Source organism: Rhinolophus sinicus, chromosome 15, assembly GCF_057876585.1.
Source record: "Rhinolophus sinicus isolate RSI-liver-muscle chromosome 15, RSI-T2T, whole genome shotgun sequence".
NCBI classification, from domain to species: Eukaryota; Metazoa; Chordata; class Mammalia; order Chiroptera; family Rhinolophidae; genus Rhinolophus; species Rhinolophus sinicus.
The window spans coordinates 9,426,762-9,442,765 of NC_142515.1; the positions used below are offsets into that span (position 1 = coordinate 9,426,762).

The 16,004-nt window shown below is 38.7% G+C and overlaps 1 protein-coding gene across 2 annotated transcripts in view; it reads right to left on the minus strand.

Annotated features, from left to right (window-relative positions):
• Positions 1–631: 631 nt before the first annotated feature.
• SEC23IP (SEC23 interacting protein) overlaps positions 632–16,004 on the minus strand; it is a 40,589-nt gene continuing 25,216 nt past the window's right edge. The window contains exons 14-19 of one of the 2 annotated variants that reach the window (XM_019725302.3): positions 13,390–13,545; positions 12,908–13,010; positions 10,605–10,790; positions 9,776–9,938; positions 9,173–9,274; positions 632–2,101 (exon numbers count right to left, since the gene is read on the minus strand). In XM_019725302.3, coding sequence (XP_019580861.3) covers positions 9,193–9,274; positions 9,776–9,938; positions 10,605–10,790; positions 12,908–13,010; positions 13,390–13,545 — 690 coding nt within the window. In that variant the 3' untranslated portion in view covers positions 632–2,101; positions 9,173–9,192. The remainder of the gene's footprint in view (positions 2,102–9,172; positions 9,275–9,775; positions 9,939–10,604; positions 10,791–12,907; positions 13,011–13,389; positions 13,546–16,004) is intronic. The other variant, XM_019725303.3, reaches the window with a different exon arrangement.

Consider the following 16,004-nt stretch of genomic DNA (forward strand, 5'->3'; position numbering starts at 1 on the left):
CAGAATAACTAGAGATTTGATTTGTCTCATCTGGGGAAAATGAGGGCATTAATCCAGGCTAGGGATTGGAGTGGATGGTTTCTAGGAGGGGCTGAGCTGTTCCTGGGGAAAGGGGGTCACTCTTTACTCAGCAGCTCTACCCTCATCTAGTTTATATATTGAAATTTAGGAAATTTTTCATTCAAAAACTTTTACTGCTGCTTTTCTAAAGCTTGCAAACCACTGATCTAAATGGCCTTCCAAAGTCTCTTCAAAGTGTTAAATTACATTTTTAAGTTTTAAAATTCTTTCATTACAAATATTTGGAACGTGCCTTTACTATGTGACACGATTCTGCTAGGCGTGGTTACAAGAGTGAACAGTACGCGAAGAAAGAGACTGCCTTCAGGGGACCTACTAACTGCTTGGGGTTTTTTTTGTTTTTTTAAAGAAACTGAAGAGGGATATAAATATATGTCCACGGACAGTCACCAAAAAAAATTCTAATTTATGTTTCCTCAAGTGTTAAAATCAAATCACAAGATTCCTGGAACTCAGCTGGTGCACGTTTCTTCTACAGACATGGGTTCAAGCATTCGTTCTCCTCTGCCCAACACTCAGAAGACACAGGCTGAATAACAGACAAAACCAGTTGTAAATTGAAAAATCAAAGTGGATTTTATTAAAATATACATAAATAACCCTCGTTTTTCTGAAATTCATCAGTTTGGGAATTTAAGTGAAAATTAAATGAAAAGTAGTAGCACTAGCGTAGAGAAATGAAGGCAAGAAGGGAGTCAGGGAAACTGTGTTCCGGCCCCCACCCGCCACTGAGCAGTCTGAGAAAGGCATTTAGCGTCCTCTCCTCAGCTTTAAAGGTTGTCTGCAGTCAACTGCAGCTCTAAAACTCAACTGTCCTAATTCTATTATTAGGAGTAAATGCTATATGTAGTATCTATATACAGCAGGTATTCACAATGAAAACTTACAGGAATACTTTTAAGGAAGACAAGAGAAATACAGAAATTTGCTGATTAAAAAGAATGCATTGATGTTACTGTTTCATTCACATTAAAATATATACACACAAAAAGGTGTATCATGTTGCTTTCGAAAAACTCGATGTTCTATGAGAACTATTTAAACAGTGTAAAATGTTTCTACTGCATAACAAAAGAAAAATCAGCATTCCCGTGTAGTATTAGGAAAATATTTAAGATAATTTGAAGTTATAGTAAAATGAAGTGAAATATTATAGAAGTCTTTTCATGAAGTAGATTCATAGTCGAGAAAGCAATAAATTTCATACTTTCAAACACTTTGGTATAAGTGAAATTATTACAAAGCAAAAAGACTCTCGTCCGGTTCTCACATTAGCTGAATTTGAACGATGAGGGGCCCACACAGCTAGCTACCTTAGTAACAAAATGGAGACCCTCTCATTTGCTCCCCTCCCAGTGGCGATGGGCGTGTAGGGAGAGAGCATCACAGGACTTCTGTACAGTTGGGAGCATTTCACTTCTTTCCAAAACTACGCTCCCAGTAACAGCTTGAAAGGCTTCAGAGAACCTCAGATTCAAGTTGGAATATAAGGGATCTTGGTTATTTCATCTTAACAAATACAAATGACCCCACATTAAAGCAGCTCAGAACCACAATTCACATTTGAAGTAGAACATAAATTTTTTTTAAAATCATATTACTATAGCTTCTCAAGAAGTCCATACTTGAATAAAAGAACATACTATATTTTTAAAACTGCAAGTTTAATAGCCCACTGACAACAGGCTTTTAAGAAACAGAAACCGTCTATATGCTACAAATACCTTCTCTGACATTATGTTACTCTGACAACTATAAAATTACACTAATCTGAGGAATTTTTAACTGCATCATTTTGATAATTACATTTTCTCATTTATACTGTCCAAATGTGGTGCTGATTGTTTTCACTGTCTCTTTTGTTCTGTACGTTCTCTTTTAAATGAATCCCTACATCTGAAAATCATAACTGAGCAACTGTCGATGCATACTTTTCTGTCATCCGTCGCAGGAGCAAACTGGGAATGTCCTCTGAGGCTTTCCTTGGCAATGTAATTTATTCTGCGCCTTTCTGGAAAGTCTTTGAAAGAAAAACAGAATCTTTGGTGAACTTCACAACTCCCAGTAATAATATAATAATGCATTGCTGTTCTTTTCCGAAGCAAAAGAACACAGTCAAATGCTAAACGTTAGTAACACACACTGTAAAGTGCCTGCAAAGAACAAACACTGGGATCACAAGTCATTAGGCAGGCCGATGGCAGAGAAGGACAAAGTGCAACAGGGAGCATTCTATGAGATTAACTAGCAAGATAATCTTCAAAACAAAACAAGTATAGAAAGTAAAAGAAAATTTTGGTCATGTTATTCTGAGGCTGTTTTAAGAACAATTCTAAAAAGGACTAAATGAGACAAACATAAAAGAATTACCCAGCAAAACTGATCTATGCGCAAATTCTTCTATGTGTAGAAGAATTCTTAATATTATAAATTATTTTATAGTATTAGTACAGTATTAGGAACTTAAGTTCTTGCCTAAATTTTACAACCAAGTATAAAAAAGAAACAAAACAATGAACAGTGAACAAATTAAGTGTGAAATAAAAGGTTCTTAGTTTTTCATACTAGACGATATTAAAATCCTAGGAATATATTATTTGTGTTTTGTTTGTTTTGTGGAGAGAGACTATCACAGAACTTAAATCATTTTGAAATTCGTTTGGAATCATCACCAAGACTATGGTATAATAAGAACTTGCACTGCCGGACAGTAAAATCTATGAACATAGTTACAATGAATAAAACACCATATTTCACGCAACCTAATACACAAACAATTGTAAGGCACACCGTTATTTTCTGTACCATGCAAAGAAAAGATGCCCAGGACAGGGAGCCTACAAGGCGACAGAAAGCCTCACATTTAGTGGGGACAACGAATGGCTAGAACCCTTTCCTCAGAAGGGCCAGCAAAGAAGTTCTGCTTTGACAATGGGAAGGGAAGAGGGAAAAAATTCCTTGGTATTTGAACTGGAACACCCACCCCGTCCTGCCTGCAAGTTTTGTGATCTGAATTCACAATCCCAGCATCGTACAACAAAATCTGAGACATGAGCTTAAGCAGATTTGGGGGGGCAGTGCCCCCCAGTGACTGGAGGAAAGAAATGCCAACTACCTCAGAAAGACACTACCTTGGGAAGACCGCAACTTTCATCTACGCAACAGCTGACTTTAAGATACATTCCAAATTTAAAGATGCTAAAGTATGGAAGATATATAATTTGAAATCAGTGAGACATGGTAGCAGATAAATAAGTCAGTATGTCAGAAAGCCTTGAGAACAAATATTGGGCATACAATAAAAAAAGTCAAACAACAGCGTATTATAAAAACATCAAACCAATGACAAAAGGGTACATTATTCAATATACAGCACAGGCAAAAAAGTTTATTTAAGAAAAAAGTTAAATCTCTCTCTAAACCATATTCTTCTAACTATAAAGTCAAATGAAAAAGAAAACCATTTGAGAACTTAAAAAATAAATGTAATTATCTAAATAATAATTAATCTTAAAAGACTAGCATATGTATTTTTAAAACATGTTCTCAACCCACCCCGCCCCTCAAAAAAAATATCCAAAGCATAAGCAAAAATACAAGTCTAAAGAGACAAACAGGGGTAGGGGTATTGCTATGACAAAAGGTTACTATCCTTAAACATCACACCTCCAGAAAAATGAGCAAAGTCAAGAATAGGCAACTGACAGAAGAAATACAAACAGCCAGTTCAATATACCAAAAAGCTCAATTTCACTAGTAACGGAAATGTACAATAAAACAATGATATAACAATTTCTGGCTGTCAGAGTAGTAAAAGAAAAAAAAAACACACAGTAATACTCAGTGTTGGCAAGGGTACAGGAAAACCAGCACTTATACTGGTGGTAGGTATGAAAGTTGAGCCAACCTTTCTGAAATGTAACTTAGCAATAAGTACAGAAGAAAAGCCGTTTAAAATGTGCAATATTCTTAGATCTAACAATGCTGCTTCTAGGAATTTATCCCAAGCAGTCAGAAACGTAATACAGAAAGTACGCACAACTACATGTCAGAATTACTTATAATCGTGAAAAGTTGGAAATTCACCTAAACACACAATGGTAGATAAATTAAGTACTTTAATAAATAGGACTATAAAATGGAATACAATGCAACTATTAAATATCATGCACCACTGAGCACTGTTTATACTAGTAAAAGATTACAACAACCTAAACAGTTATCAGCAAGGAACTGGTTAAACAAATTAAGGTGTAACAGTCAATGGAAGACTAAACGATCATTAAAAAGAAATGAAGCCGCTCCTCTAAGATAGTCTTCTCTCTGCCTGCAATGATCTTCTTGCCCCAGATTCACCTGGCACTTGTTCAAATGACACTATATCAGTGAGGGCATCCCTGCCATCGTATACACAACAGCAACTTGTTCCCTTCCCTAGCACGCTCCCGGCCCCTTCCCTACTGCTCTACTTTTAACCACCTGACACAGATACACTTCAAGTGTCCCTTCGCTGTCTGTCCTTCCCCAGAGGAAAGAAGCTCTTGGAGGCAGAAACTACGTGTGGCCCCTGCTGTGAAGCCTGGTGCCTAGAACAGTAAGTAACTGGTACTTAGTACTGTGTTCAACAAATACTGAACGTATGGATGACGGACAGGTGGATGGATATGGAAAGATCTCAAAGATACAAAAGTAGTAACAGTTCGTCTCTTTTGCTATCATTTGTCTTTTTAAGAAGAAAAAAGAAATCACATGTGTGTATGTTAGCAGATGTTTGGAAGGATACACCAAACTTGAAACACCGGCTGCTTCTGGGCAGGGCAACTCGGGAAGAGGTGCAGGAGGGAGAGCTACTTCTGTCACTTCTAAAAGCTGAACCAACTCCATGTAACCCATTCAGAAAAAACAATAAAAATTATAAGTTCACATACACACACACATTCCAGGCTGATGTGGGGAAATTAAGCAATATATTCTTAAGTGGAAAAAAACAGGCTACAAAATAACAAATAACATGAAATATGAGACTTACAAAAGCTTAGAAGGATTAACGTCTAACATTTTTAATTGACAAGATTATATGTGATTTCTTCAGGTTCTTTTCTGCATTTCCTAATGTTTCCGTATGAGGCACTATTACTTTACAACTCTCTAAATTGCGTTTTAAGCACACAGAACACTTGACTGGCAGAGTGTAACAGCACCCACACTGGATCCTCTGACACAGCGAGCCCTCAGCGAGCCCCACTTAGGACCCCCCCCCATCCAACCTTCGGGTCACTCGCGAGGGTATCCTCTCCTGAGAGTCTCCGGCCTCCTGCTATCACTGATTTCTCGCTTGTTTCACTCTCCATCACCCCGCCCCCCAACTCCCAGGCTTTCTCCTCCTGTCCTACTTACCTGGCCAAACCCTGACCCTAGTAAACCAAGTGCCTGCGTACTTTGAACCTCCCCCAAGTAGCAGCACGCGGCCAGAGGGCAGTCAGGCAAGTGTGCTCACTGGGCTCACTCCCCATTTCTGCCGCCAAGTACCAAAGCGCACTGCAGCCTGCACCACAAGCCCACCGCGCTGCGGGGCAGTTCCCTCCCCACTGAGATGAGTGCCCTGCTCCTCTCCCCTCGTGTCTCCCACAAGCCCCGGACTCACACACACTCCCGAGGAAGCTGAGGTAACCAGAACACCCCCCTCCTCTTCCCAGCACCAATTTCACTGGTCCATCCCACCCGTACCTGTGCCCACACCTCACCTTCCTCCGGTACCAAGAGAGATGCAGCCCTGCTCCTTTTCTAAGGCTAAACCCTTCACTTTGCCCGGGCCCCATCCCCCACTGCCTTTTCAAGTATTTCCTTCAACAATTATCCCCTTTTGCTCCTGCATGATCAATTTCTCCCTCAATACTGGACCACTGCAACAGCCAACAAACACATCGTAGTATCACAAAATCTCTGTCTTATTCTGTTACCCTTCATGGCAAAGCTCTTTCCTCCCTGATCCTGTCCAGCTCCTCAATCCATTTTCCCTCTGGCCTGACATTAAAACAGCTTTACTCAGTCAAGGTTACCAGTGATGTCCCACGTCCTCCTCAAGCCAAAGGCCAATTCCTGGTGCTCCCCTTACCTGACCTCTCAGCAGCAATTAACAGTGGCGTTCACAAACAGCGTTTAACATGCCTGCTCTCTTCTTGAAGCAATCGTCTCTCAGCTTCCCTGAGATCAGAAGACCATGGATTTTCTTTTACTTCATTGGCTCCTCCTTCTTCACAGACCTTTCCACCTACACATTCCTGGGTGATCTCATCCAGTTGGTGGCTTCAAATGGCCAAGAATATGCTGATGATTCTAACGTAATCTTTAGCTCTGAGCTTTCTTCTGAACTTCAGACCAACATCATCAACGACTGACTCCATAAAGCAGAACTGCAGAATCCCCACCCCCTGCACCCCCCCAAAGTCCTGCTCCCTCCACAAGTCTTCCCCGGAAAAGGTGCCATCTACCCAGTTGCTGACACCAAAATCCCAGCAGTCATCCTTCACCCTTTTTTCGCTTGTATCCCTCAGTGAATCAGTAAGTCCTAAACAACTCTACCCCCGAAACCAAGCTGAATTCAATCATCTTTGACCATCTCTACCACAATACCCCTAATCAGAGTCATAACCAGCCAATAACTATTCTCTCTTCCTCCCCTTGCCCAACAATCTACCCTCCACCCCACACCCAGAACAATCTTTCCAAAGTATAAACCAAATCATGTCACTCCTCTCCTTAAACCACCTCCTGCTCGGTGTTTCCATTTTACTTGGAGTAAAATGCAAATGCCTTACCAGATCCCTCATGCCTCATCAGGCCCTCTCTGACTCACCCCTCCATCTGCCCTTCATTCATTACCCTTCGGCTATATGGGTCTGCTTTCTGTCCCTCAAACATGGCATATCCTTCCCATCTCATGACCTTTGCGGCTGCTCTTATTTCTGCTTGACTTGTTCTTCCCCTTATTTTCAGATGTCCACCTCCTTCTCATCATTCAACTTTCAACTCCAGTGTCATCAACTGAGCAAGGCCTTCCCAGAAGCAACCCTGGTCACTTTCCACGTCTTTGCATCTTACCTTCTCCACAGAACCTATCAGTATCTGAAATTTACCTACGGGTTACAGTACAAGTTTACTGTCAACTTCCTCCCAATGGGATATACAGGTAAGTCCTCACTTCACATTCTTGGATAGGTTCTAGGAACTGCAGCAAAATGACACATCATGAAACCAATTTTACCATAGGCTGATTGACATAAACAAGAGTTAGGTTCCTACATCTCATCAACATTGTAACAAAACGATGTTGAACAAAGCTACATTATTTGAGGCCCTGCTATAATTTTCTTAAAGGTAAAAATGCAATCTTGTTTACCACTTATCACAGCATGAAAATTGGTGCCTGGCACATAGTAGGTACCAAATAAATATTTGTCGATTAATTGAACGACTATTTTATAACTGAAAATCTGGACTGTGGTAGCTTTTGACATTACCTGTAGTTTACTTTAACACTGTAATTATCAGAAATAAGAACTGATAAAACTATATCAAGATCTGATTATAAAATGGCTTTTTACACCTCTTACCTACTCTATTGACAACTAAGATTCCTTTAATATACGTGAGGAAATGATCTAAATGTCCTAACAGGAAACTCACTAAATAAGATGGGATATAGCCATACAACCGATTACTATGTAACCATGAAAGAGAATGATGGACGGCCGGTTTGCTCAATGGTCAGAGCGCAGGGGTCATAACACCAAGGTCACTGGTTCGATTCCCACATGGGCCAGTGAGCTGCGCCCTCCACAACTAGATTGAAAAACTACTACTTGACTTGGAGCTGATGGGTCCTGGAAAAACACACTGTTCCTCAATATTCCCCAATAAAAATTAAAACATAAAAATAAAAAAAGAAAGAGAATGAAAAGGATTTACACCAGCTAATATGGAAAGCTGTGCAAGCAATATGGCTGATAGAAAACATCAAGTTACAGAACAATATATTCCATGAGGTTCCTTTGTTGTAAAGTGTACACATATTTGATGGATATGCACAGGAGTATTTCTCTAAGAAAATCTTACTAAAAGTTGTTACGTCTCCAAAGTAAGAAAATGGAGCCTGAACTTATCATTTATTATTAGGAAACTAAAAAGTACCAAGAACTACTTTTGATTTCAGCTATTTAGAGCTCAACATCTTTGTGTTTTATTCTTTCAAAGGCTTTAAAATTTCTAACTTAAAAGAAAAAACACATGATCTATTTTTTAAAGTGATACACAAGCTAGTAAGGAAAAACTGGTAGGTGTCAGGTGTCTCGGGAGAACAGTCAGGAATACAGAGTGTGGCTGACTTGTAGGTTGGCTCATCCATCACCTTTTTAATCCCCTTCTCTATTCCTCCCCTTTATAAAGACTGGAAATGCTTAAAACATCACTTTTACAATCTTTCATGCAGTTGGGAGTTGAGGGCAGACATGAGACGTGACACAGACTTAGCAATAGGCGTAGGTAAATTTTTGGACACTATTTTGCTTTCCTCATTGAAAGGGACAGATATAAGCAATATGCCCTTTCACCCTTATCCATGCAGTGAATGTAGCTGTGTCTGGAACCATGGGAGCCATCTTATAATTATGAGACAGCCAGAGCCCACACGCAGGTAAAAAGATGCACACAATCTGGGTATCTGCTGAGATCATTCCACAAAAGAGCCCTTCCTGTTACGTAAGAAAAATAAACCTCTCTATTTGTTTAAGGTATCGTGACTGGGTTCTGTTACCTACAACCAAAGAAATTCCTAGCTGATGTTCCTGGGAATCTATTTTTAAAAGAAACTAAAAGAATTCAAATTCTATGCCGAATTAGAAGACTGTAGCAAGTTAGAAATGTGGATTGCACACTAATTCCCTTCCTTTACTGAGTCTATTCTGAACTTTTAAATAAAGGGGAAAAAAACATTCAAAGGAAACAAGAGAAAATTATTGTCAACATCAACTCTATAAACAATACTCCAGAATGAAATATTCAGAATTTATACACACAATAAAGATAAACTCACACAGTGAAACTCAAGTCCAATCAATGCTGGGGTTGTTCTGGACTAACGTTCATTGTTCGATAAATTTCTTTAAGTAATAACAAGGCAGTATCTTCAGATTCCCTATCAAAAAGAAAAGCACGTTTACTTAAGAGACAATGAGCAGAAATTAACCTCTATGCATAAAGGTGGAAAAAGCAGCTTTTGTTGTATTCAACTCTACCTAAGAGCAAATGAAAATAAAGTAGTGTAATCTCAAAACCATCCTTAAAAATTGGATGGATTTCACTCAGCCCCAAAATAGCCACGTTGCAATTCTCCTTAGTGAGAGGGGACATGTGAAAGGGTGCCTTTTCTAAGTCCCTGCCACTCCTATTCTGGGAAAGGCATCTCTACAGAAACAGTTTGCAAATACCAAAGACCTTTGGTCAAAGGCAGATGACATACTGCCATCTTGTGGGTAACGAAACTAAAGGGGGAAAATATTGATTTTAAATATACAGGCATTCAAAACATTCCCTAACAAATGATAAATCAGCAAAAGAAGTCTCACTAAAACTAAAACTGCTCCCAGTGCTAGTACCTAGAGGTCACATGAATGTTACCAGAGATGAGAATACTTACCAGTAGCATAAATGACTCTGAAGAGCGAAAAGGTATTCATTAAAACTCTCTATTGGCTTTTCTTGAAGAACGTAGTCAATTCTGCGGCCTCCGTTTAGCATTCCAACCTTTCCTAAGTAGTCCTCATCCTTGGAAAAATCTGGACTTTCAACAATCTTTTCTGCTAGAATTTAAACCATTTCAATATCAAAGTCAATCACTTAATCATTATCCTTTGACTTTAGCTGACTTTCTGGGCCCAATGAGAACACTGCTTGACACACATAGCAACTTGGGGAGCTACCAGGCTCACTTCCCATTCCTCCAAAGAGCCAGGGGAAGAGGGGCTGGTTACCCCAGAGAGAGGAGAAAGAGCCAACGAGCTGACAGAAGTTTTGAAGAAAGGGGGTGAGAGCATTGTAGAAAGAAAGGAAATAGAATTAAAATCTGAAAAAGTCTAGAACATCACGCACAGCGACCTGACATTGCATGTAAAGACTGTAACAACACAGTTCAACAGCAGCAGCAGGAAGGTAATTCCCAGCGTGCGTCTTTCACATGCCTGAATACAAACTCAGTTCTCAAATCTGATATTCCACTCGGACCTTAGGGAGTGCAATAAAATTTTAACATTGCAGAGTAAAAAGTTCAGCAACTACTGGGCGGAAACCTAGTAAAAAAAAGATGACATGCATTTTGAAGTATAGTGATCATAAAAGATTTTTCTTTATAGGAAGAGCCTCCACATTTTAACAAAAAAGACTAGAATGGAAACGCATCATTAAATAATTCGTAAGTGCTATGTTCACATAATATTTGTCCTGGAAAATCCCTCAAATGTCAAATTTACCTTCAACTACTTGCTTTTCTTCTTCTTCTTTGATTTGATTGGCTACCTTCTCCAATTCTTCTTGCAGCTGAGTTGAAGACGTATGAGCACGGGCAAACTCATTTAATGTCTGCCAAGCATTTTTCAGAGAGCTAATAAAACCCTGCTTCAAATCAGATCCCATGCGAGAGAGACTTTCTTTCAACTCTAAAGAGATTAAAACATGTTATTGTCACTGGGTAAGATTCTGCACCACAAAAATCAAAACAAAAGTTAACACTAGTCTCAGACAGGGTAAGAGCTCTTAGTTCTCTTTTAAATATCATATATATTGAGTATCTCAACCAAAAACCTCGACATGTTAAAATGTTCTGAGGAGTCTTATCCCTGCCACTTTTTTTTTTTTTTTTTTGGAAAAAACCCATTCCCCTACCTCCTTTTAGAGTGTTTCTTTGGAAACAATGAACCAGTCAGTGTCTTTTCTCTAAACTCCTGAATGTAAATAAAACTCTCCAAGGACTAAATAAAACCATTGCAGCTTTACAATCCAGAGATATCTCCAAGCGTCTGGTCTTCATCCCTTTTGTAATATATGGAAACACCCAGAAAAGTAGATCTCCAGGCTTCCTGACACCTTGGATAGCAATGATCCAAGGAAACATGTTAGATACTGGCTATAAACAGTGCAAAAGAATTTTACCTACTTGGATATATAAATAGTGTGAAATTTCATCCTGACTTTCTAATCACTTTTAGTCACCTGTATGCATGTACTTGGCTCTGCTTACTCGATAACACAAGTTTTCCTTCTTTTCTACATTGTTACGGAGAGGACGTTCTTTGTTGGTAAAACTTTTTTTTTAATTTTTACATATTCTTTTTATTATTCTTATTACAAACAGTTATTTAAAAGTTATCATGCACTGATCAGTAGAGATGAGGACTAAGTGCAATTAGAATACATTTTTTTTTTCTTGTTAAGAATTTTTATTTTTTTATTAGTTTCAGGTGCATAAGACAAAGTAATACTTAGACGTTTATCATTTATATCCCTCACACTGTGTGAACCCTTCCCCCATCCACTACCCCTCTGACATCGCACACAGCCATTACATTTCCACTGTCTCTATTCCTGATGCTGTACTCCGCTTCTTGTAAGTATATACATACATATATATACATATATACATATATACATATATACATATATACATACATACATATATACATATAAATAAAATTATAGTTGGCATTCATTATTGTTCAGCTTCAGCCTCAGGTATACAGTGCAGTGATCAGGCATCTACATCATCCAGGAGGTGGTCTCCCAAATGGGACAAGTGTCCATCGGATACCCCCTGCCACTTTTATAGTGACTAAACTCCATCTAGCCAAAACCTGTCAGTTTCCCATCTCCCCCCAAAAAGTTTAAATACCATAACAATGTAAGCAGATTCATGTGCTTTTTCTTACTGTAAGTGAAAAAGTGGGCCCCCAAAATTAAAAAGATGACTTTTTCTAATCTGTGACTGTGAAGTGATTTTAAAAATATGAGACTTTGATATAATCACAATCTAAACTTCTAATTTAAAAATGAAGAAATGCCTGCCCCTCCACCTTTTCTACTTTTGTCTAATAAATCCTATTTGAAATCAAGGTCTTTGAGTATCAAATTTCTCATTTTAACTTCAAAAGAGTTAAATACTTTTAAAAAGCATGATATAAGCAAAAAAAGAAAAGACAGGAAAAACTTTTAAACAAAAGGGCATGATCACTTTTCCTTCTTTTAAACCTGTGAATAAGTAATATACACCATTAACATACATAAGAGAAACTTAAACCCCACTTGGAATTATCATTGATCCATATGTTTAATGATTTTTCTTTTTTTAATAGGAAAAGTTTGTCCATTTAGCAAGGAAATAACAGCTCACATGACTGGGATGGCATCAAACTTATTTCGTAATGGTTTGGGCATTATTAGTTCAGATGTTACGCTGCTGTCCAATTCCAGAAATCGTAACCATCAAAACCCGTGCGCCATGGCGCTGTATCACCATCGTCGCCCCGTTCCCCATCATCTCAACAATTAGAACGTGATCAAGGAGCAGGAACTCAGAATTTCCTTTCTAGCTCCTCCAAATACTTAGTAAACAAGCTCTGAACATAGCAGGCACTTCAATTAACATTAATTCTGTAGAAAAAGGATTTAGTGTTAAAATTTTTGCAATTCATTACAAATGACAGGAAGGACAATTCATTATAAATAACAGATTACAAAAAAGGAGGAAGGAAATAACTTTTTTATGATATTTGCTTTTTACCTAAATGAAGTCTTTTTCTGCCCTTGTGATGTGGAATGAGAACTGCTTTTAGGTCCAAATCTGGAACAATCATAGGTTCTAACCTATATGCCACTGGATCGAGCTGAAAATAGAATTGGAAATTTATAAAAAGCTGTTTTATTTTGAGTTATATACCTTAGTTGGGTGAGAAAGCAACTGACAAACCAGGTATTTTAATTTTTTTTCACACCTATTCACATACTGGTAACTGTAAGAAGACTTTCAAGTTTGTGGATAAAATTCCTTTGTAAGCAAAGCAACAAAATTACTTCCTTGAACAAAGGCTTTTTGGTAGAACATTTTGTTGAAATGTATCAGACTGTATCTAACAGGACAGAGAGCTAAATTGTGCAAAACCCAGATTAGTATTAATTCCTAAGAAATAAGAATCTGAGAACCTACTAGGATAAAGAGCACAGGTTTTTCATTTTCAAAATAGGAAGTCAATTCAATTCACTCACTGGATGGTAAATATTGAAGAATCCTTTACAGGTGGGAAGCCTATAATTCTCATCTATCCGATCCACTCCTCGAATAGTGAGAAACACTCCAATTGGAGATCCCAAGGCAAAGAAAATCTCTGGTTCAAAGTCTAGTGAGTTATAAACAACAGAAACCTAGAAAGACAAAAAACAATAAAAAACGATCATTCCAATGTCACATAATACAAAATGTAAAAGCTTCGAAGTTCCTGGACCTGCACAAATTAAAAAGTGCAGCTTACGGTGCTTAAAATCACTGTCGTGGACAGCTGTTACGAGCTTAAAAGGATTAAAAAACTACTCTTTAAAATCTTTATAAACTATTACATCCTCTGTTATACTTTCACTTATCGTATAGCATAGTATATACTGCATATATATAGTATTATGTTTATTAGTTATAAAGGCAGTTAAAACCACCAACTCTAGAATCAAACTGTCTGGGTTTGGATCCTGGCTCCACTCACTACTGTGTGACCTTGGGTAAGTTTCTTAACCTCACTTGCCTCAGCCTCAGTTTCCTCATCCATAAAATGGGAATCGTAACAATGCCCAACTCACACTGCGGTTGACTAAATAACCTAATCCACATAAAGTGCTTAGCGTAGAGCCTGGCATATTTTAAGCATTCAACGACCCTACTTCTATCATAACTATTTGTTAAAGCAAGTTTCTTTCCATTAGAAAACGATCTGTCCGCAAACAGCCCTTTTGGAGTAGTGTGCACGCAGCCTCTCAGCTCACTGAGAACTGCCTGGAGTAAGAGAAAGCGCCCTCACTCGTGTGGTATGGTGCTCCACCGTTCACAAAGCAACTGCCTTTGTTGCTCAGGGGCGGGATATGTGTCCTCATTGTATCCTGAGAGTGAAGAACAATGAGTGGCATAGTCCCAGTGCTCACCAGACAGAGGTCCACCGAAAGAGGCAGGTCTGGCCAGAATCATCATGCCCATTTCTCTGATGGAGACAGGGAAGCTCAGCGAGGTGACGTCACTTACCCAAGAGCACAGAGCCAGTGAGCGGCAGAATGAGGACTTCTAATTTGAAATCCAATGTTCTTTCTACTACACTAGGCTGCCTGCCCCTTCTAACAAAGTCTAAACTTCACACCCCTTGGCTTGCCCTTATATTTGCACAAAGTTTCTGCATCTAATGAGGGCCACACAGGAGGTGCTCTCAAGATTATGCATTTTCGCCCCGCTTCAGAAAAGGAGAAAAAACAAAGTTAAAAGAAAAATTACAAACTGGAAAAAATATTTACAACATATATGGCAAAGAGCTAATATCCTTAATATACAAAGAATTCTTAAATATCAGTAAACAAAGAGAAACACAATAGAGAAATGCATAAAATCAGCACATCACAAAAGGAAAATGTCTAAACAATAGATGAGAAATTACCTAACCTGTCTAGGGCTCAAGCAAATAACAGTGAGATACCCTTTTCCTTACAAGCTTATCAGAAATATAAATGAAATACTAAAAAGAAAGTAAAAATCTATTCTCACATATCACATAAAAAATTATTTCATTAAAAGTTTAAAAAGTAGGTATACTACATGTTTTCAAAGGAGAATGATACCAGTAACAGATGCCCCTTCACTTATTATCATAAGTGGGGTTCTGTCCCAATACACTCAATCGTAAATTGAAAATGTATTTAATACCAAACATCAAAGCTTAGCCTAGCCCCACCTTAAACGCTCAGAACATTTACATTAACCTACAGTGGGGCAAGCATCTAACACAATGCCTATTTTATAATAAAGTGTTGAAGAGCTCATGTAATTTATACAAAAACACAAAACACGATATACAAACCGCTGGCCACGCAGTACAGTGCAGAGTATCGGCTGTTCACCCTCGTGATCGCCGGGCTTACTGGGAGCGTCACAAGAGTTATCATACCACATATCACTAACGCGGGAAAAGATCAAAATTCTAAATTCGAAATATGGTTTCTACTGAATGCACACGACTTTCGTACCACCATAGTCAAAAAATTCTAAATCGAACCTTCGAAGGTTGAGGACTGTCTGTACCAGTGAGGGAGAGGGGAGAGAGGCAATCTTATCAACTGCCGGTGGGAGTGCAAACTGACACAAGCTTTCAAGCAGCCGCTAGCAACAACTATCAGCATTGTCATGCGCACATCCTTTGGCCCAGCTAACCTACTTCTACTTATTTAACTGAAAGAAAGAATATGCACAGAACATTGGCTTAAAACTGTTCATCACTGGACCACTTAAAAGACTGAAAAACTGGAAAAATCCTACATGTCCAATGTTATGGGTCAAACTGTGTCCCCCCAAAAAAGATATGTTTCAGTACCTGAGACTTTATGTCTTTACAGCAGTAATCAAGTTAAAATAAGACCTTGGGGTGAGCCCTAATCCAAGAAGACTGGTGTTATTATGAAAAGGGAAACTTGGGCAGAGACAGACACGCACCGAGAGCTAGGAAGGGAGGACACCACGTGAAAATGGAGGGCTGCAGTGATGCACCGCTAAGCCCAGGGACAGGTGGGAAACACCGGAAGCTAGAAAGAGGTAAGGAAGGATTCCTCTGCAGGTTCCGGGGGAGCATGGCCCTGAG